General features: G+C 39.9%; 1 protein-coding gene and 1 non-coding gene across 6 annotated transcripts; both read left to right on the forward strand.

Moving 5' to 3' along the window:
• Nucleotides 1-63: 63 nt before the first annotated feature.
• On the forward strand, nucleotides 64-22,403 carry LOC118890491 (GSK3B interacting protein). 5 transcript variants are annotated; one of them, XM_036843427.1, is made up of 4 exons: nucleotides 64-143; nucleotides 491-897; nucleotides 17,529-17,797; nucleotides 20,506-22,403. In XM_036843427.1, the coding sequence occupies exons 3-4, from the start codon at nucleotides 17,540-17,542 to the stop codon at nucleotides 20,665-20,667; spliced, it is 420 nt and encodes a 139-aa protein (XP_036699322.1). In that variant the 5' UTR covers nucleotides 64-143; nucleotides 491-897; nucleotides 17,529-17,539; the 3' UTR covers nucleotides 20,668-22,403. The 5 variants fall into 5 exon arrangements, with proteins under 5 accessions (XP_036699322.1, XP_036699323.1, XP_036699325.1 ...); XM_036843428.1 differs by lacking the exon at nucleotides 491-897 and having other exon boundaries at nucleotides 78-143; XM_036843430.1 differs by lacking the exon at nucleotides 491-897 and having other exon boundaries at nucleotides 111-143; nucleotides 17,539-17,797.
• LOC118891550 lies at nucleotides 1,006-1,132 on the forward strand. Its single transcript, XR_005019106.1, has one exon. It is a non-coding gene; the product is annotated as a small nucleolar RNA SNORA27 (small nucleolar RNA).
• Nucleotides 22,404-23,452: the final 1,049 nt, after the last annotated feature.

Genomic DNA, 23,452 nt, shown 5'->3' on the forward strand with positions numbered 1-23,452 from the left:
AAGGAGGCGGGGAAAAGGGCCCGGAAGGGGGCAGTTCCGGCTCCGAGGGGGCGGGGCGAGGGCGGGGAGGAGAGGGGGCGGTGCCGCAGGTCGCTTCCAGAAGCCTGGGGAGGGAGTGAGAGGAGGACGAGTGGTGTGCGCAGGTGAGCAGTCGCGGGGCCGGCGGCGGGAGGCCGGCCGGGGGCCGAGGGGGGTTCGAGGGCGAGCCGGGGGCCCTCTGAGCCGGACGTGGCTCTGCAGGCCGGGCCATGAGGGGCGACGGCAGAAGCGGCCCGGTGCCCGGGCTGAGAGGGGGAGGGGTCTGGGGGCGGATCCGGCCTGGCCCGTCCCGGGCAGCTTAGACCCCGACCCCGGAAACGGGCGCTCAGACGCCGCCGGCTCTACGGGGAGGGCTGCAGCCCCTCTCGACCATCCCTGCCCCCCCCACGCCCACCCCCCGTATTGGCCGGTGCCCATAGTCAGCAAGTTATTCGTCGCCCGCCTCATTCAGGTATTGTTTTCTGGAGCTTCAGCTTCGCTACTGTCTAGAGGCTTGCAGTTTCCAAAGCGCTTCATTCATCCTGCGTGTGCTGCGCCAGCGACCAAGACACTTGAGCTTTCTAGGCATTTGTGGGCAGAACTGCTCTCTCTGATCGATACCAGAACCTTGCGACCCCGCGGAAACCTGGGCAAAGTACTTGTGCGGTTCTGGGAATCTGCGCAGCCGTGTTTCTGCCTTTTAGGAGGCAACTCCTGCAGAGGCGGAGCCGGCTCCTAACTTGGTCCACCCCCGAGGAGGCCTGCGTGCGTGTGTTCCGTGGCCCGGAAGCCAAGGGTCCTGGGTTAGAATCCCGCCCCTGGCGCTCATTAGCCGAACCCCTCGAAGCGGCCGCTGCCCTCTCGGAGTCTTCGCCAACTGTGAGCACGTAATATCTTATCTCCAAATATTGTTAGGAAACTTAAACGATATCCGTAGGGAACCAGCGGAGTCCCGATACATCCAGTTTAATCAAGAATAGTGAATTAAACCCACCTTTCGCTTTACCAGTTGGACTCCTGTCTTTCTTGGTTATTCCGGGGGAGCAAAGGAAATACCCTTTTAAAACTCAAGCAGACTGGGTGTTTGTCTTGTAACCTGTCAGAGGAAACAGACTGTGATAAGCTTACTGGAAAGTCTTGTGGAGTTTGTCACTAAGCAGTTCTAGTATTCGGAGTGTACAAAGTTTAATTAAAGTTGTAAATTTTATTAGCCGTCCGGTTTTGCTTAACTTATTTGGTATTTCTACCAAATAATTGAGTCTGTCACCTCATCAGAAGAGAGCTTAAAAGTGGGGATGTTTGCCTCAAGGCCCCGTTCAGTAAGATTTAGTAAATGATTTTAAATTTGCCAACACTTTGTTGATTTATCCTATCTGTGGGTAAAAAGGTTCATGGTTAGTTAATAAATTAAACTGTCGAAAGAAAAAAGATAGTGAATTAAGGCGACTGGGTTAAGAAGATTTTGTTTGTATGCTGATAACTTTCACCAGTGCCTTAGAAATACTAACACAGCCCACAAGTGTTGGCAGATGGAGAAAGCTCTGGTTCTACTTTCCACAGTCACCTTTTCGTTTTGGAACCAGGGTGCTTTCCACTGTATGTAGGTGCTGGGATTGTTGCTTTTTTTTTTTTTTTTAACTTATTTATTTTTTGGCTGTGTTGGGTCTTCGTTTCTGTGCGCGGGCTTTCTCTAATTGCGGCGAGTGGGGGCCACTCTTCATCGCGGTGCGCGGGCCTCTCACTATCGCGGCCTCTCTTGTTGCGGAGCACAGGCTCCAGACGCGCAGGCTCAGTAGTTGTGGCTCACGGGCCTAGTTGCTCCACAGCATGTGGGATCTTCCCAGACCAGGGCTCGAACCCGTGTCCCCTGCATTGGCAGGCAGATTCTCAACCACTGCGCCACCAGGGAAGCCCCTACCCCTCATTCTTTGTAGACTTGTCCCAAGCATTCTTGGTAACTTCAGTTCCCTTGCTCTTCATTCATGTTTAAATGTTTGTTAAGGGTCCTTTGAATGAAAGTCTCCACAGTTGGAGATGTGAAAAAGGTAAAGAGGAATTCAAGGAGCTTATGTTCTGTAGTGAAGGGGTCACTCCTTTATTCAGTAAATATTTACTGATTGCCTGCTATGTGCCAGGGATTGTTCTAGGTACTGGGGATACAGCAGTGACCAGATTAAGTCCCTGCCCTCATGGAGTGCTTATATTTTATTGAAGGGAGGGGAGACAAACAGTAATCAAACACATCATATGCCATGTGGTGATAAGTGCTGTAGAAAAAAAATAATGTAAAGGGAATGGAGAGCAGAGAGATTTGCCACTTTTATATTGGGAGTGAAGGAAGGCCTCTCTTGTTTAATAGGTGACATTTTAGCAGAGACTTAGGGAAAGCTGGGGAGCAAGGCAAGTGAATACCTGCAGGAGTTTTCCAGGCAGGGGGAACAGCAGAATGCAAGAGCATGCTTAGCGAGTTCAAGGAAGGTCACGAGGGAGTGAAGGAAAGAGGAGAAGCTGGGGGTTTGCGGGGGGAGGGGTCATATAGGGCCTTGTAGACTTTGCCTTTTTATTCAGTCGGTGAATGGGTTTGAGGAAAGCAGTGCCATAATCTGGCCAAAATTTTTGCAGGACCATGCTAACTGCTGTGTTGAGAATAGACTTTTGTGGAGGTGAGAGGACCAAAGGTGAAAAAGCAAGCCCAGTTAGAAAGATACTGCAGTAATACAGGCAGAGATGACAGTGGCTTCGACTAGAGTGATGGAAGTGAAGATGGGAAAAAGCAGTTGGATTCTGGATATATTTGGAAGATAATAAGCCATGTTTATGAATAATTATAATGCTTACCATAAAAGGAGTGTAAACAAAGTGGTATGAAACTGGGATCCAATCTGGCAGGGAATTGGACTAGACCTTGGGAGGTTTGAACCAGACTTTTGATGAATGAGTACAGTTGATTTTTTTTCAAGTTGAAATGTTAAGTAAGTGATTTCTTTTGGAATATAGAATTACGTCCACACTGTCCATAGAATGTGCGAAATTTCAAATATCAGAAAAGGGAAATAAAAATTAGAAGATTTTGTAAAAACAAACATGCTCCCTTCACAGTCTTAAGTGTGTTGCCGGGTACATTTTTTGCTTTCTAGGAGAAATTCAGCATAAATTGTTAAGGTTTGGGATCTGTCATTATTATACCTCAGCTCAAATAGGGTACAGAGTCATCCTAACAGCGTTCTGGGTTTTATCAAAGACAAAGTACTATCACAAAATGTTAACAGCTAACATTAATTAAGGGAGGACGATGAAGGTAATTACCAACCAAACATTGTCAACTTCTGAAAAATTCTAGGAAAGGATTTGAAATGACAGGTTAGAGGCTATATACCAGAGGCTGAATGGGTCATGTCAAAAAATCATCCATGAAAGAAATCCATGTTAACATGTGAAATAAAAGAAAAGCTGAGACGTTGTCCTTTTAAGACTTGAGCCTGAGGTAACAGGAATAAGATAGTAGTGTTCCTGCATCGCGTGCTTCTCAGAGCCGTGAAAGGCCGCAGCTGCAGCCACTGCACATAGTGTGAAGAGCACGGAACTTGGAGTCAAAGGGCTTAGGTCAGAGGTTAGTCTTTCTTCTTTAAAGATATTTAAATACTGTTTTTAACAATTAACAGATAGTATTTCTTGAGCTTATTGCGTGTCCAGCACCATGCTAAGCGTTTTCCGTATATTCACTCATTTAGTTCTCTCGGGATCCCTTTAAGGTAGATGCTTTTGTTAGCTTCATTTTAGGGAGGCGGAATGTGTGACTAGAGGGATTAAGATATCTGGCCCCAAGTCGCAGAGTAAGTGGCAGAGCTGAGATTCCAGCCCCGATCAGTCTGTTCAAAAGAGCCCTTTAACCATCACACCATGTGGCCACTTCTTGTTCATGTTGAGAGGATTTTCCAGACTGCGACGTATGATACAAGTAAAAGTACAGTTGGCCCTTGAACAACGCTGAGGTTAAGGACACCAACCCCCCCCAAAACTGAAAATCCACGTATAACTTATAGTCAGCCCTGCATATACGCAGTTCCACATCCGCCAATTCAATCAATATGGATAGCGTAATACTGTAGTATTTACTATTGAAAAAAATCTATGCATAAGTGGACCTGTGCAGTTCAAACCTGTGTTGTTCAAGGGTCAGCTGTAATCATCAAGATATTACATTCTAGCCCTCAGCTGATTGTTGTAATGGCAACTGAAAAATCGAACTTTCTTTCAAAATGTAAATTTGACATCTGTATACTGCTCTTGAAATCATTCTGGCTCTGTTCTTTTGCCATGCTGTAGACACGCAGACAGTCGTATGTCTTTCTACGCCCGTTCTTTTGTCATCAAGGACAAATCTAGTCTTTTGCTAGCTCTTTGATGCTGTAAATTTGTGATGAAACAAAACAAAGTCTACTAAATTAAGAAGTAGAGAATAAAGAATTTAGTGAACAATATCTTGACAACTAGTTTCATGAATTCTCCCCAAACCACTAACACAGTCCAAAAATTATACCAACAGATGAAGTAAGAGTGGTTCCTAAATAATTTATGGATGATGTTATAAGGAATCATTTGGAAACTTTTTGCAAGGTGATGCAATCTACCAGAATAACTAAAAGCACCCGTAAGGTATTCCAATTTTTGAAGGTGCTGGCAACAGAATGTTGTTCAGAGTCTGGTAGAGAGCCAATTTAGAGTTTAAATGGAAAACAAAGAGGTTTTCTATTTCATATCTCTTTAGATATTGATTTGTTTTGTGTTGGTTAGAATGTACCTTATATTAAATATAATACCAAGTCCTCTATATAATCTAGTGGGTTATATAGAAACAAAAAACTAATTCCTGGAGTTATTTTGGTTTTGGTTCTTAAGCATTCAGTTTTTTAGTCTTAGAATCTCATTTACAATTTCTGGTTTCAAAGGAAAGGTTGTTTACAGGGTTGTAGGGTTCTTGCCTATTTTTTACAGTTTAAAAGACTTCTCCAGGAGTACCCTTCTAGTTGCCAGATGGGATTCTGCCTGATTCATGAACTGCCTAATAAAGCCAATTAAATCTTAAAAAAAAAAAAAAAGACTTCTCAAATGAACTTTATATATTTCTTCACTGTCACCTTCCTCTTTAATCAGCTGAAGCACAATACAATTCCGGTGGCTTGATTTGTTTTTTTTGTTTTGTTTTTTTTATAAATTTATTTATTTATTTGTTTGTTTTTATTTTTGGCTGCGTTGGGTCTTCGTTGCCGTGCGCCGGCTTTCTCTAGTTGTGAGCGGGGGCTACTCTTCGTTGCGGTGCGTGGACTCCTCATTGTCGTGGCTTCTCTTGTTGCGGAGCACGGGCTCTAGGCACGCAGGCTTCAGTAGCTGTGGCGCGTGGGCTCTAGAGCGCAGGCTCAGTAGTTGTGGCACATGGGCTTAGTTGCTCCGCGGCATGCGGGATCTTCCCAGGCCAGGGCTTGAACCCATGTCCCCTGCATTGGCAGGCAGATTCTTAACCACTGTGCCACCAGGGAAGCCCATTGATTTGTTATTACTAGGTTGTGTATGTGTCTTTGTTGAAAGTGGGGTGCAGAGTAATTTTATAAATCAGTGTATAAATGGAAAGATAGGCCATTTTTATTTGAATTACAAATAATGTATGTTTGTAATGCTGCAAATGATTCTGATTTAAAATTTTTAATTTCAAAATAAGCATCTCAGAGCTATTGAAAACATTAAACGTTATGTGTTACAGAAAATAAAGTTTAAACTAGCTTTAGCTTTGCCTGAATTCTAAATGTTGCGAATTAATCAACTTTATTCATCTTTACTTTCAAAACAGTAGTTTGAAATACAGATAAATTCAAAGCTCTCATTTCATTTGAAACTGAAGCTGCCAGTTACTTTAACTTAGGTCCTAACTTATCTTACGTAAGTCCTAACTTACCTAAGTCCTAACTTACCTAAGTCCTAAGATAAGTCCTAACTTATCTTAGGACTTCCCTGGTGGCACAGTGGTTAAGAATCTGCCTGCCAGTGCAGGGGACACGGGTTTGATCCCTAGTCTGGGACGATTCCACATGCCGAGGAGTGACTAAGCCTGTGCGCCACAACTACTGAGCCTGCACTGTAGAGCCCACGAGCCACAACTGCTGAGCCTGCGTGCCACAACTACTGAAGCCCATGCACCCTAGAGCCCACGCCCCACAACTACTGAAGCCCGCGTGCCTAGAGCCCATGCTCCACAACAAGAGAAGCCACTGCAACAAGAAGCCCGCACACTGCAACAAAGAGTAGCCCCTGCTCGCCACAACTAGAGAAGGCCCGCGCGCAGCAACGAAGACCCAACGCAGCCAAAAAAAAAAAAAAAAAAACAAAACTAAGTAGTCTGGGGCTTCCCTGGTGGCGCAGTGGTTGAGAATCTGCCTGCCAATGCAGGGGACACGGGTTCGAGCCCTGGTCTGGGAAGATCCCACATGCCGCGGAGCAACTGGGCCCGTGAGCCACAGCTACTGAGCCTGCGCGTCTGGAGCCTGTGCTCCGCAACAAGAGAGGCCGCGATAGTGAGAGGCCCGCGCACCGTGATGAAGAGTGGCCCCCCACTTGCCACAACTGGAGAAAGCCCTCGCACAGAAATGAAGACCCAACACAGCTAAAATAAATAAATAAATAAATTTATAAAAAAAAACAAAAAACAAACAAAAAACTAAGTAGTCTGGCTTCTCTACGAAGAAAAATGTTTCTGCTTCCTACACCTCATACTTTCTAATACATCACATTTTTTAAAGTTTTTTGTCTTATTACAAACATAATACATTTTTCTGCCATAGAAAATTAGAATATAAAAAATTAAGAAATAGAGAATGAAGGACTTAGTAATCAATATCTTGATAACTGGTTTCATGAATCCTCCAAAAACACTAATGCAGCCCCCAAATTATACCAACAGAAGTAAGAGTTATCAATAATTACCTTAACTATTTTTTTTTAATATATTTTTTTTAATTTTTATTTATTTATTTATTTTATTTATGGCTGAGTTGGGTCTTCGTTTCTGTGCAAGGGCTTTCTCCAGTTGTGGCAAGCGGGGGCCACTCTTCATCGCAGTGTGCGGGCCTCTCACTGTCGCGGCCTCTCTTGTCGCGGAGTACAGGCTCCAGACGCACAGGCTCAGTAGTTGTGGCTCACGGGCCTAGCTGCTCTGCGGTATGTGGGATCCTCCCAGACCAGGGCTCGAACCCGTGTCCCCTGCATTGGCAGGCAGATTCTCAACCACTGCGCCACCAGGGAAGCCCTACCTTAACTTTTAATAAAGAGCATTATTGTAACTGAAGTGGGAAGAGCTATAAAGACTTAGAGAAGGTCCAACCCAGTACTAACATTCCACTCTTTCACCAGCTCCAACCTCTGCCTATTAACTTTATACCCCCAGACCCAGTGCCTGGAATTTTCAGCTTTTTTAGTTAATTCCTTGAGTTAAAGCAGTCCTTCTCTTACTTATTTTTCACTCATATATTTCGGTCAGAGGCAAAGGAAACGCTAGGGGTGGGGAAACGTAACCTAAAGAGGACATGGCTTGAGGCTGCCATTTGCTTTAAAATTGTACGTGATTTTGCGTCATTACCTCATAATATTGTTACTCCAGCAGTGATGTGTATTTTCCAGGAGCGTCTATCATGTTTATCCTGTAGCTTTGTATGCCCCATGTCACAGAGCTGAGTACTACAGCTTGAGAAGCAGAAAGCTAGTATTTTTCCTTTGGTTTATTCGCTCAGAAAGTATTCAGTGAAGACCTGCTTTATGCCAGACACTGTGCTGGTGATATGGACACCACGGACCTTCATTTGCAGTGAGGTATGATAAGTACAGAAGTATCAAAACAAATTCTAAGGAAGGAGGATATAGTGATTAACTCCACCTTGAGATCAGATACAGAATCCTGAAACAGATGTGTCCGAACTGAATTTGGAAGGATTAAAAGTCTGAAAGTAGTGTCAAAATATAATTTTTTAAGTTAAAAACGTGAGTCTTAATACAAACATATAGTAAGCATGTGTCAAAAATGTATTTAACTCATTAATGAAAGAACCAGCAAGATGGTGAAGTTGATTCAAAGTAATATGGAAGAGACCAAAATCAATGAAAGAAAAACTGATGAAATAAGATTCCAAAATTAGCTGAAAACTGGTTAATAAGCTTTCCACTTCTGGCTAAGATAGAGTAACAGGGACCAGATTTACCCTTCCACCTGAAACAACAAAAAAAGTGGGCAAAAATACAAGAAACAATGGTTTTAAGACTTTGGACATTAGGCAGTGAAGGACAGTGATCCCTGAGAGACAAGATGCAAACTGTTGCCCCAGATTATTGCCTGGAGAAAATTTCTAGGCGTGGCCTTGGGAGGAGAAACCCAGGTAGAACTGGCAGTCTACCTGAATTGAGGATATGAAGCTAGGATTCCAGGAAGGCCAAGGCAGCTAGGACAGAGTACTAGAAGGTAGAGAGCTTCTTAGAGCCATGGATATATATACAGAGGATCCCCCTCCAGTCTGCAGCTGAATACTGATCAACACATAGGTGTGAGGAAACTCCCCAGGGCTGGGGAAGAGACTACCCAAAAGAATTAGAGGAATTTTCAGAGCTCAGACAGGACCAGTGATAGTTCCAGTTCCTCTCACCCAGAATGAAAAATCTCATAGTTCATAGGCCATCCGGTAGAGTGCTCAGAAAGGTTTTGCCTCTGTACTTGGGAAAAAAATTAACCAGAGACTAAATCAGTTTTGATACTGCCTTAAAAAGCCTAAAAGTAAGACCTGAAAGGATCAAGCTTTTCCCAGATAACTACATCCCAGGGCAATACTCAATAATATTTATAGGAATATAAAAATATCAAGCACCATGCAAGGTAAAATCCACGCAGTCTGGCATCCAATCAAAAAATATTAGGCATGCAAAGAAGCAGTATGCAACCCATAACGATTAGAAAAATCTATCAATTGAAACTAACCCAGAAATAACAGTGACATTAATACATTTATTATAATTATTCCATATGTTCAAATAAAATTAGAGAAAAGATTGAGCAAATGAAGTAGAGACATGAAAAATATGTTTTTAAAAACAGAACCCAAGTAAAAAAACAAAGAACCCAAGTATAAGAGATTAGATACAGCAAAGAAAAGATTAGAAAAGAACTTCAAATAGCAATAGAAACTATTCAAAGTGAAACACAAAGAGGGAAAGAGTGAAAAAATGAGCATAGGGGTAGGACAACTTCACTTGGACTAATATTCATGAAACTGGACTCCCCAAAGAGAGGAGAGACAAATAAATGTTAGAAGAAATAATGGCCAAAATTTTTCCAAATTTGCTAAAATCTATGAACCCACAGATGCAAGAGGCTCAATGAACCCCAAGCAAAAGAAACATGAAGAAAAACTACACCAAGAGGAACAAAGATACCAAATGACATCAGACTTCTCATGGGAAACAGTGCGAATAAGATGATGGTAGAGAAACGTCTTTGATTTTTTTCTTGAAGGAAACATTTTTTCTTGAAAGAAAAAAAGTCAGCCTAGGATTCTATACCCAGCAAAAATATCTTTTAAAAATGAAAGTGGGGCTTCTCTGATGGTGCAGTGGTTAAGAATCTGCCTGCCAATGCAGGGGACACGGATTTGAGCCCTGGTCCAGGAAGATCCCACATGCCGCGGAGCAGCTAAGCCCATGTGCCACAGCTGCTGAGCCTGCACTCTAGAGCCCACGAGCCACAACTTCTGAGCCTGCGTGCTACAACTACTGAAGCCCATGCGCCTAGAGCCTGTGCTCTGCAACAAGAGAAGCCACTGCAACGAGAAGCCCGTGCACTGCAATGAAGAGTAGCCCCTGCTTGCCGCCGCTAGAGAAAGCCTGCGCACAGCAACGAAGACCCAGTGCAGCCAAAAATAAATAAATAAAATAAGTTTATAAAAAAAAAAAAATGAAAGTGATAGGAAGACTTGTTCAGACATAGAAAAGCTGAAAGAATTCATCAACAGCAGACCTACACTACAGGAAATGTTTAAGGAAATCATCAGGCAGAAGAAAAATAATACAGATCATAGATGCAGATGTAGATCAACACAAAGAAATGAGCATCAGAAATAGTTACCATATGGTTAAATATAAAATGCATTTTTCTTATTACCTAACTCTTTGAAAAATAACTGGCTATTTAAAGCAAAAATAATGGGAATTCCTTGGTGGCCTAGTGGTTACGATTCCGGGCTTTCACTGTTGTGGCCTGGGTTCAATCCCTGGTCAGGGAACTGAGATCCCGCAAGCCATGACATGTGGCCGAAAAACAAACAAACAAAACACTGTTAAAAACAATAATAAAGCAAAAATAACATGTATTATGAAGTTTCTAACATATGTAGAAGTAAAATGTATGACAAAAATAGCACAGGGCTTCCCTGGTGGCGCAGTGGTTGAGAATCTGCCTGCCAATGCAGGGGACATGGGTTCGAGCCCTGGTCTGGGAGGATCCCACATGCCGCGGAGCAACTAGGCCCGTGAGCCACAATTACTGAGCCTGCGTGTCTGGAGCCTGTGCTCTGCAACAAGAGAGGCCGCGATAGTGAGAGGCTCGCGCACCGCGATGAAGAGTGGCCCCCACTTGCCGCAACTAGAGAAAGCCCTGGCACAGAAACGAAGACCCAACACAGCCATAAATAAACAAATAAATAAATAATAAAAACATTGCAAAAAAAAAATAGCACAAAGACTGTATAATATACTCTTGTAAGGTTCTTATATTATGCATGAAGTGGTATAAGAACACTTGAAGGTGTGATAAATTAAAGATGTATATTATAAACTCTAAAGCAACCACCAAAAACATTCAACGAAGAGTCAGTAAGCCACCAAAGGATGTAAAAAAGAATCCTAAAAAGTGGTCAGGCCAAAAGTAGGCAGAAAAATAAGGAAAAGGGAATAAAGTACAGATGGGACAAATAGAAAACAAACAGCAAGATAGTAACCATATCAATCATAGTAATCATATTAAATGTAAATGGTGTAAACACTCCAATTAAAAGGTAGAGATTATCAGATTAAATGAAAAAGCAGGACCAAACTATATACTGCCTACAAGGAACCTACTTTAAATATAAAGACATTGCTCTTCCCATTCTCAAGAGCTTAAAACAGCCTATTGTATCAAAATCAAATTCTGTTGTCTAGGTATTAGCACCTTGTCACATTGGGCCATTCCTATCTATTATTCTCTTAGCATTTTCCTTGTAGTAGACTACCTAGTCTAGTTTCCTTACAATTCCTGCCACACCCTGGACCTTGTTTATGCATTGTTCCCTCTGAAGAATGCTTCACAACTCTCTTCTCTGCTTATCCATAACTTTTCATCTGTGCTCATTCAAGCCCAGTTTTGACTGACCTGTTCCATGAGTCAAGCCCCCCATAGTAACTAACAATTATGTTGTAAATCATGGAATGTCAGCTCTCAAGAACAGTAAAGAATTTCCTGTTCATTCCCCCTTATTCTGTAAGTGAGAAAACCAGTGAGGTTACATGGCCAGCCCAAGTTTATACAAGTTTAGTGGTAAGTTTGTAGTAGGACCAAGACATATTGTTTTCTCTAATTATACATTTTTTATGTTATAATTATGATGCATGTGCATGGCATTAATATTTGTGTACGTATTTCATGTGCCTGTCTTATTTCCCAAATTAGGCTGTAAACTACCAGTAAACATATTTAATTAGTATTCTAATGCTTAGAAAAGTGCTGGATATATAAACTTAGATTCTAAATTGAAAAGATTAGAAAATAGAAGTAATTCATTGGTTTTTACCAATGAAACACTGACAGTTAATTTCCCTCCATAGATTAGCTAAGATTAAAAATAGTTTTTCTAATATACCTATTTCCAAATCTTGGTACTTATATAAAATAAGCTGAATTTAGTACCTTTATATCTATTGATTTTTTTCAACAATAATATAAACTCAGTTCATTATATTATCCACAAGTATTCACAAAGGTCTAGTCCTGTGCTATGTGATACAGTAGCCACTAGCTTTTTAAATTTAAATGAATGAAAATTAAATAAAATTTGAAATTTGGTTCCTCAGTCACTCTAGCGAAACTTCAGGTGCTTAATAGCCACATGTGCCTAGTAGCTACTGTATTGGACAGCATAGATAAAGAACATTTCCATCATTGCACAGAGTTCTACTGGTCTAGAATTTCTCATACAATGATAAGTTGTTTTGCCTACAGAAAAGGAATCCAGGGATTTTTACAGGAATCACATTGATGAGTCACCTATTCTGGTAACCTGACAGCATTGCTAATGTTTCATTAGTAATTTTAGTAGTTGTCCCTTCACCAACATGGACGTATATGTCCCCATCCGCAGTGGTGTAGGCTTCTACAGTTGGGTACACAAGATAATCCATTGAGAAGTAAGAAGAAAATAAGCTTATATTTCATATTTTACCTTCTCCTCTTTAAATTCATATTTATGTGTTTTGATATGCTAATTGTGATATTATATGTAAATAAATATACATATGATGAGGTATCTGCTCAAAATATTTTTAGTTATTGGGATGAATAATCAAAGTGGAGAAACCACTTCTCTAGTGCCCCATTGGTAAGGCTACCCACTTGCTCCCTGCTTTGCTTCTGTAGCTCCTTTCATCACACACTGAATTCATGTTTTTTGGCTCTATGTTCATACTCCTCAAAAGAGGATCTGATTGGATGAGCCAGTCACCATCCAGAATCGGGTAGTTGGACAGAGCTCTTGATTCAAGACAATTCATAAACCCCTTGCCAGCCTCGAAATGGTGCCTTTAATTAAAACACCCAAACCCAGTTCATTTTGCTGTATCACGGTGCTGGAGTTACAGAATACAAATCATGAAACCTATGACTAAGGAACCTTTCCAAAGAAGGCAGTGAGCTTGACAAGTACACTGGACCTTCTTTTAAAAGTAAATGATGACTGTTCCAAAAAGGAAAGTCAGAAAATGAAGTCTCTTTGACTACCTTTATACTCCTTTCCCTGCTGATAGGATATGGACACTGGTAGACAGAATAATGACCCCCCCCACAAAGATGTCCATGTCCTAATCCCCAGAAACTGTGAATATATTATCAGTACCTTATATGGCAAAAGGAACTTTGCAGGTTTGTTCAAGTTAAGGACCTTGGATGGGGAAGTTATCCTGGAATGTTCAAGTGGGCCCAATATAATCAATCACAAAGGTCCTTATAAAAGGGAGCACAGGTGCCAAGAGTCAGAAAAAGGAGATAATGTGACTACAGAACCAGAGATTGAAGTGATATGCTTTGAAGGTGGAGGAAGAAGGGACCATGAGCCAAGGAATGTGGGAGACTTCTAGAAGCTAGAGAGGCAAGGAAACAGAATCTCCCCTGAAGCCTCCAAAAGGAATGCAGCCTTGCTAACACCTTGATTTTAGATTTCTCACATCCAGAATTGTAAGAAAATTAATTCGTGTTGTTTAAGCCACTAAGTTTGTGGTAATTTGTTACAGCAGCAGTAGGAAGTTAATACACGTGTTGATACTCCTATTCTACAAAGCTTTTATTAAGCACTTTCCACATTGACAGGCACAAAAATATCATCATGGTTCCATTTTTTTTAAACCTCTTCTATAAAGCTGTTGAAGAGCTAGATTAATGAGTGCTTTTTATTTTGGGTAGACTGCTAATTCAGTATGCTTTCAGTTGCCAGTAAAATAATGAATGTATTGGCTGCAATAACTGAAAAGTGCAAAGGTTGGGCAGCTGTCAGGGCTCGGGCTTCATTTCTCTGTGAATCTCTTGGCTCTGTTCTTTTCCCATTGTCAGCATCATCCTTGAGTTTCCCTCATCTTGGGATGGCTACCAGGAACAGCCGGGGCTGTGTGCTGTAAACTATTCTGCATTAAAGTGACTAGAAAAGGGACTTCCCTGGTGGTCCAGTGGTAAAGAATCCGCCTTCCAGTGCTGGGGACATGGGTTTGATCCTTGGTCAGGGAACTGAGATCTCACATGCCACGGGGCAACTAAGCCCGCATGCCACAACTACTGAGCTTGCGTGCCTCAGTGAGAGAGCCCGTGTGCCGTAAACTACAGAGTGCATGCACTCTGGACCCTGTGCACCACAACTACAGAGCCCATGCGCCCTGGAGCCTGCACGCCACAACTAGAGAGAGAAAACCAGCATGCCACAACTAGAGAGAAGCCCGTGCTGCAACAGAAGATCCCGCATGCCTCAAGGAAGACCACGGGTGCTGCAACTAAAACCTGACGCAGCAAAAAAAAAAAAATAAAGAAAATAAATAAATATTTTTTTAAAATAAAGTGACTAGGAAGAATTTGGTGTATTGATAAGTTCAGGACAGCCTTCAACTGGGATTAGGGTCAATCTCATGCAAATTGCTTGGTTACTTTACTCAGTAGGGGAAGGGGGGACTTCCCCGGCAGTCCAGTGGTTAAGACTCTGCCTTCCAATGCAGGAGGCGTGGGTTCAATCCCTGGTTGGGGAACTAAGATCCCACATGCCGTGGGGTGTGGCCAAAAACTTAAAAAAAAAAAAAAATAGGGGAAGGGGAGGTATTATGATTCCTCTTGGAAAATCTGGGTGCTGTTAGGAAGGGGAAAGGATATTGATAAGTAATCAAGAGCTTGTCATAACCAACAAAAGATAACTGTAATAATACCTTAAAATAATGATAGCTTAAAATGTGAACTTGTATAATGCTTCAGCTCTAAAATCTATCAATTCTTATGTATCATCAGAGGTTCTGGATGTGTCTGCTATTTAATGCATCATTCAGAAGCATTTCAGAGAAAAATCTCCTGAAAGTTCACAGTCTCAGGAAAGGTGTCTTTCTCTTTTTTTGCCCCTTGGTGCTAACTACTACACACAGTGTGATGACCTGCTTTACTGACCTGTGAGGATTTCTTACATTCTAGTATCGGATTCTTTGGCTTATCATATCACTATGGTCCTAGTTGCAATGAATTAGGCTCTTTCTTTAAAAGCTTGACTCTTGTCAAGCTTTCTCATATAAACGTCTTTTTCATGTAACAGTTATTATTTCTGTCATCTGTAGTTAAGGTACTTGAGGAAAATAAAGATGTTTGGCATTCAGGATGTTAAGAGATTTATGGTACACAGCCACATTTCAAAATCTTCAAAACTGACTTTGTAAAAAAATAAAGTGGTCTCATTTCTCATACATAAAACAAAGTGTAATATTAAGGAATATAATGATTATTTCTAGAGAAGGTAGAAATTTTTAGAAAATCAAATATTTTCACTTTCAAATATACTAAGTCAACATTAGATTTCAGTTACCTGACAAATTCCTCCAGCAATAATTGATAAATTTATAATTAACTTGTATTGTTAGTAGTGAGTGACTAATCCTGTAAAGTGCTGTGGGAGACAAGATAAAGGACCCTTAAAACGTATCATTAGTTGAAATAGGATTGGAGGATTATATTATTTGTACCAGTTTGCTATGTAGTTTTTTGAAAGAGCTTTATAGTTTATCATAAATTGCCTTCAGCAAATAGTTTTGACTTTTATAGTGTGCAAATGACTTGCAGCTATAGGAACTCTAGCCCCTTAAGATTTTTGCTAATAATTCAGATCATTGGCGATACAGTAGAATCACCCAGAAACTCTGAAAAAATACCCAGAAAAATCTCCCAGAGGTTTTGATTCAGTTTCTCAGATGGAGTTTGTGGCCACGATTGAGAACCACTAATTTAAAGGATTTTGAACATCACACAGATAGGGCACAAGTTGGTAACTTTAGAAAAAGGGATGAAATTTGTAAGGTAATAGACAAACAGTACAAATAAATGTTTATAACGAGTTGAACAGTCGTCCTACATTTAGGACAGTGGATGCTTAATCCATATCAGAGAAATGAAATCTTAATTTACTTTTAAAGCCTACAGGTAAAAAGAAAGTATATCTTATTCTGAAAAGCTGTTTTTACATTCCAAAGCAATCTCACATTTATTAACTTTTCTCACCCATACATTTCGAATTTTTAACAATACTCAACTGCTCCCCCAGTCACAGAAGAGAAGCAAGAACTACATAGCAGGGCTTCCCTGGTGGCGCAGTGGTTGAGAATCTGCCTGCTAATGCAGGGGACACGGGTTCGAGCCCTGGTCTGGGAGGATCCCACATGCCGCGGGGCAACTGGGCCCGTGAGCCACGACTACTGAGCCTGCGCGTCTGGAGCCTGTGCTCCGCAACAAGAGAGGCCACGATAGTGAGAGGCCCGCGCACCGCGATGAAGAGTGGCCCCCGCTTGCCGTAACTGGAGAAAGCCCTCGCACGAAACGAAGACCCAACACGGCCAAAAATAAACAAATAAATTAAATAAATAAATAAATAAAAGTAGCTATTAATAAAAAAAAAAAAAATTTAAAAAAAAAAAAAAAAAAAAAAAAAAGAACTACATAGCAGACTGGCAGTAATATTGAATCAAGTTAGCACGAGAAATAATATTTTTCAAAGTATAATATGTGAGCCAGTTCAAGTAAATAGTAAAAAGAGTTATTCAGTAAGTGGTGTTGGGACAATAGGCTATCCACTTGGAAAGTAAAGCTACACAGAATAAATTCCAGACGGATCAAAGAGTTAAAAATAGAGATAGAGAATGAGAATTCAAAAGATAATTTAGAGCATTTTAAAATGTAATCGTGGAATGGGGAAGATTGCTTCTTAGGCAAAACCCCAAATCGAGAAGTCGTAAAAGGAACTATTGAGGGTGTACCTTAGTAGGTAAAGACTTAAACTTTGATTTTAGACAACCTTAGTTCATTTTTATTTCTGTTTTTTTTTAAATAGCTGTATGACCTTGGAACTAAAAATATCCTATAAGTACCCAAAGGTTGTTTAATCAAGGATATACATATTCAAACAATGAGACATCATTCTTTTCCTCTCAAGTTGGCAAATGTTAAAAAGGGTTGGAAAGGGTGTGGTGAAAAAGAGCACAGTCCTTTATATTCTGTTGGTGGAGTATCAGTCAGTACCGCCTTTTTTGAAGGGTGAATCAGCAGTATCTATTAAAAGTTAAAATGAGTATATACTTTGACTCAGCAATTCCAGTTCTAAATATCTATCCTAGAAAAATAATAATACATTTAAAAAGAAGTAGGTACTAGGATTTTTACATTGGCATTGTTTGAAATAGCTAAAAACTGATATTCTGAATTCGTACTAATATGGGGATTAACCTTTTGGGGAGAAGTGGAGAACAGAGTTGTGTTTTGTTTTTTTTTTAATCTATAGGTGTCTGTAATTTTGCTGTGAAAAACTACTGAAAATGGTTTTAGGCAATATCTTCCCTAAAAGTTGTTAACTCAGTAATGTTTTCCAATAAGTAGCAGTTGTAAGGCATAACTGCTTTTAATCAAACATTAGTATGTGGAGTGTCTTTCTATAAGCCAGTTTTATATCCAGATTTTTGCAGAATGGAAACAGACTGTAATCCCATGGAGCTGAGCAGTGTGTCAGCATTTGAAGAAGATGCAGAGCTTAATGGCTTTGAAGGAACTGATATGAAAGACATGAGGCTGGAAGCTGAAGCAGTTGTAAATGATGTTCTCTTTGCTGTTAACACCATGTTTGTCTCAAAAACCCTGCGCTGTGCAGACGATGTGGCCTATATCAATGTGGAAACAAGAGAAAGGAATAGATACTGCCTGGAGCTCACTGAAGCCGGGCTCAGGGTAAGTCATTTTCTCTTTAGGAAAAAAAAAAAATTACATCTTTTTTTTTTTTTTTTTTTTTAAATAGAATTGATATATTTGTTTATTTATTTATTTTTATTTTTGGCTGTGTTGGGTCTTCGGTTCGTGCGAGGGCTTTCTCTAGTTACGGCAAGTGGGGGCCACTCTTCATCGCGGCGCGGGGACCGCTCTTCATCGCGGTGCGCGGGCCTTTCACTATCGCGGCCCCTCCCGCTGCGGGGCACAGGCTCCAGACGCGCAGGCTCAGCAGCCGTGGCCCACGGGCCCAGCCGCTCCGCGGCATGCGGGATCCTCCCAGACCAGGGCTCGAACCCGCGTCCCCTGCATTAGCAGGCAGACTCTCAACCACTGCGCCACCAGGGAAGCCCCAAAAATTACATCTTTACCACTTAATCAAAAAGGGTCTGGAGTCAGGGAGTGGGAAAGAGTGTTAGATGAGAACTTGACACTCAGTAGCTTCTAAGTTTTTTTAAGGAAAGCTTTTTTCCCTAGGAATTTTTATTAATACTAAAGTCTTTCAGCCAACATGGGAAAATTGGATTTTTTGAAAAAGAAAAAACAGATTTGATTTGCAGAGTATTTTGTTGTAACCATCACCCCCCAGATTAACTTATTTCTTATCTCTAGCTAAATATGTTTACCAGAATTATGCATTCTCTGCATCGGATGAGTTTTGCAGTCATTGTGTTGAATATTTTCCCACCTCTTATAAATGTCTCTTCTATTGAAACAACATACTTGAGGGAATTCCCTGGAGGTCCAGTGGTTAGAACTCCGCACTTTCACTGCCAAGGGCCCAGGTTCAACCCCTGGTCGGGGAATTAAGATCCCGCAGGCCGTGCAGCACAGCCAAAATAAATAAATAACCTTCTATCTTGGTCAAAAATATCTGACTTTTCTGTTTCTATATCTGTTAAGGATCGTTCTCCCAAAGATATGCAGTATCATAAAGTAGAGCATATGGTTTAAGCAAGTAAAAATGTCATGTGATACATTAAACAAGCACATGAACATCTCTTTATTTCACTAGATTCAATTTACCTAAGATGTATGTGAATCGTGTGTTCTGTGTATCCCTTGATAGAGGATCACTTACATTGAAGCCGATTGCAAGGCCAGCATCGTCACTACCCTTAGTTCCCCAACAGCTGAGCCTTGGCTTTGGGAGTAGTGCCGGAATTAACTAATCTTCGTGCTCCCCTTCCTAAATTTGTACCAAAAACTTGTCATCTTTAGAAGTGGATCTTAAATAGAAATAGGCAAGTCGAAAGTAGAGATAAATGACCCCAGGTAAATTACTTCTGTCTGACACTGTTTAATTCTGGTGAGGTAGGAAAGGTTCTAATGAGAGTCAGAAGTCTTACAGGTGAATTTGAGTGACCTTGGGTGAGTCAGTCAACCTGAGTCCCTACTTCTTTATCTATAAGTTGGAGATTTAAAAAAAAAAACTGAAAAGGATTTGGGGGATGGTTATGTGAATGAAGTTTGCAGAAAGATCTGGATCAGTTATAAAACCTGGCATGTAAGTACTCAAATATTTATTTTTTCAGTCTGATTCAGTTGACATTTATTGAGTAACTATCCTGTGTCAGGAATTAGAAATCAAACCATGCGAATAAGACATGATCCCTGTCCCCAGGTAGACCACAGGCTAGTGGTGATAAGAGAGGGGCAAACACAATTGTAATATGTTGTAGAAAGTGCTGGGACAGAGCATGGTCCTAAAGTGGTGCAATAACAACAACTCTGCTTCTGTTTCTAGCATAAACTTGCATCTCCTATGGCTTGAATAGATGTCATAAAATGTGGGGTTCATATGCGGAATTCACAAGCTTTAATGAAGTCAGCAAAACCTAAGTTGATTTTGCCCTACACTGTGCTGGTGAACCATGATATAGGTCTTATAATCTTGTTGGAGAAAAAAGCTTTAGCTGTGTTTAAGGGGAAAAAACACACAGAGAAGCGCACAGAATAACATTCCCTTTTATCTCACAGAGTTGAGCAGATAAGTAATGTATTAGTAATGAAAGTGGCATTTCAGATAACTAATTATAAAGCAGAATTAAAACTATAAATAAATTTTAGAATTCTTTATACAAAGTCCAAACACATAAATTATGATAAAAATATGGACTAATAATACCATAGTAATAATAAATGTAATTATTTATTATAGTACCTTTATAAAAAGACCCTCAATATATGTGGAATTAAATAGAAGCATGGGGACTTCCCTGGCAGTCCAGTGGTTAAGACTCCGTGCTTCCAATGCAGGGGGCACGGGTTCGTTCCCTGGTCGGGGAACTAAGATCCCATATGCCGTGTGATGCAGCCAAAAAAAACCCAAAATAAATAGAAGTATGTTTTAGACCATGAAAATGAAATACTATTTTTGTATAGCTTTTTAAATTCTTTCTGTATTTTACATTCCTTTAGGATCAAGAGTAGGTAAATCAGACCTTTTAAATTTTGAGAAACAAATTATAATGAGCATTTTGCTGGTGGTGTTCCTGTACGTTATGAATTGCTTAAATATTACAGGTTGTATTAAAAATATGTGTATTCTGACTATTGATGGAGAAACACATAATGTCAGAGAATGACCCATGTAAAAACTTGGGGGTTTTTTTGCTTTCTGTACCAAGATGAAATCTGATTCTTTATTCACTACTGCATTTCTCTTGTAGGTGGTAGGTTATGCTTTCGACCAGGTGGATGATCATTTACAGACTCCCTACCATGAAACAGTCTACTCTTTGTTGGATACACTCAGCCCTGCCTACCGGGAAGCATTTGGAAATGCACTCCTTCAAAGACTGGAAGCTTTGAAAAGGGATGGACAGTCATGACTCAGTTTTTTCCTGTTAGAGAGGCCGCTGCTGGTACACAATGTTGACCTAAAGCTTGAAATTCTTCCAGATGGTCATAGTAGAAAATGCATCTTTGATTTTGTGTCTTTATCATTGTTTGCTTCACATTTAGGCTTTTGATTGAGAACTTTATTGACTAATGAATCGTCTTTCTTAGTTTGTGATTCATTAAGGAAATCCTGAGGCCATTGCTGTGACACCGTCATTAAGACATTCAAATTTCTTCATATAGTATCTCTGGCATTCTGAAAACCTAATCAGTATTTCATTCTCTTATTGCAGGACTTTGATGCTGCCAGCACTGTCTCTTACATAGGAAATTCTAGATTTGCACAGTAATATAGGAAATAAACTAACTTCAAACTTTGATTCAGCTTGCTAAATCAGGGGTTTGCTACTAGCTTGGACTGACTTTGTAGTAATTATTTTTGCTACTAGCCTTATTGTAAACAAATTATCAACTAGTTTCCCCTGCACAAATTTTGAAATTCACTGCTTCATGTAATCTATTTATATTATTAATATGGACTGATAAAGATGAGTTAATTCTATATTACGTAGCTAGTATTACGTGAAGAACAGGTACTGAAATAGTACTGTATTCCTGTTTGCAACAGCCAGCCAAGTAAGAGGACAAACCGTTAGCAAATGAATGCAACAATTACTTGTTTCCAAGATATTTAAGCACATAAGCAAATACAGGAACAGGCTCCATTCTTTTCCTAACAAAAAGCATCTTCAGTGTGTGTGATTTAAAAGAAAAAAGACTCTGATTTCCTAGAAAACAGTATTTTGGCCTGTGTTGATTCTTATTATGAATGTTTGTTTACATAATGTACAGTATATATTCAGAAAGTATTTTTGCTTCAACGTTTCCTTTCTATGATGTAGCGCTTTGGTATTCCCACAGCACCCCTCCTTCCCCAACAGATGTACAGTGTTCTGTCTCAGTGCTAAATCTGCAATGTCATATGAGTGCATCGTATGGGTTTGAAACCAAAGGATGAATGAAGCATTCAGAGACTTAATATTTGAAAAATGGAGACTGTATTTTATATTTTATTACAGGTACTAATATTTATAAAAATAAACTATACCATGCTGCTACATGTTTTCAAGTACACGTTGAATAATAAGGATTGGGGAGTTGTTTTTTTAATACTAGTCTAAAGCAGCAGCTATAGAAATGTTGAACTAAAATTCCACATCTGGACACACCTTCATAATTTGTCATTTGAAGACTTTTTAAAATCATTATTAAATAATAGGTACTTTTAGGCTCTGAAGGTCATGTAGACCAGAGCAAGTTAAAGTTTGGTTTGGGTCACTATTCATTGTCAGAGTTTATTGGAATGCTTAAATTATGTTTGATAAATGAACATTCATCCTCAGCTTTATTTTCAGATGCTGAAGTGTTTGGGTAATGAAGTCTAACTTCAGGTTGAACTTTCTCATGCTTAATCTCAGGCTAAATGTAAAGGATATTTGTAAAGTCTGAATAAAATTCTGTTTACTAATTTTGAGTTAAGTATGAAGAAAAGTGATTGTATGTTTAAAAATTGAAAGCGTTCATTTTGTGATAAATGTTTGATTCCGAGAGATTCCGTTTCCATTTTTGAATTCTGTATTGTTCCATTTCGGTGTGAAGTGATTTGCTCTTTTTATTACTATGAAAGAGCAACAGAGAGAGAAGACATTAATAAAACTACACATATCAAAACCTCCACTAGATATTAAAACCTTCATTTTACCTAGATTTTTAAAAGAATTTAACCAGATAAATTAAGCCTTGATTTCACTTCCAAAAGAAAAGAAAAAAAGAACCTCCAAGTAAGTAGCTCTTATAAGTCAGTAAGAAAAAAATGAGAATAAGGGCAAATAATATGATCAACTGAGAAAAATATACAAATGTCCAGTAACCACTTGAAGGATGTTCAACCAGACCAGTAATTCATGAAAGGAAAATAGGCTTAGCTATGTTGAGCCATTTTACCTAATAATTTAATAGTTTCTCTTACTTAAATATAATGATATCAATAAAGATTTAGTGAGAGGCATAGTTACACTCTATTGGAAGATATATTGGTGAAACCTTTCTGGAAAATAGTGGTACTAAAGCCTTTACAAAGCTTATAACTTCTGTGCTGGTAATAGCCTAGAAATCTAGCATAGTGACATGATTCAGCAGAAGATATACAACAAGGATGTCATTTTCGCTAATGAAAAATTGAAAAGGCTCTAAAAAGTGGTTAAGTTATGCCAGATCCTCTTGATGGAAAAATATGCAGCCATTAAAATTGGAGAAAATTATACTACAGGAAAAAAGGGATTTAAAACTACATCTTGAAAAATAATCTTCTATGTAACAGAAGGAAAAATGAAATAAAATATCCTACAATGTTAATATAGTAGTCATCACTAGGTGGTAAGATAGGTAATTTTCATTTTCTTTTTCCTATTTTCTACATTAGCTTTTATGTACTAATTAGAGAAGGGAAATGCAATAGCTGTCGGTGTTCAAACCAGCTGAAGAACATCCCTTTCTAGCAAAAGCACCGATCTGTGCTCAGCTCTGCCTGCTCCCAGCATCCCTGAAGCGGCAGTATGATTATGAGGAGAATGCGCACCTCGTTTCCCACGATGACACTCTTCCCACCGTTCCTCCAGGTCCAGCATCAATCATTACACATCCCACACAGCTAATCAGCAGCTGCTGGGGTACTGAGCATTCACTCGCTTCTCCCATCACAACACTGCACTATTC

Source organism: Balaenoptera musculus, chromosome 2 (assembly GCF_009873245.2).
Source record: "Balaenoptera musculus isolate JJ_BM4_2016_0621 chromosome 2, mBalMus1.pri.v3, whole genome shotgun sequence".
NCBI classification, from domain to species: Eukaryota; Metazoa; Chordata; class Mammalia; order Artiodactyla; family Balaenopteridae; genus Balaenoptera; species Balaenoptera musculus.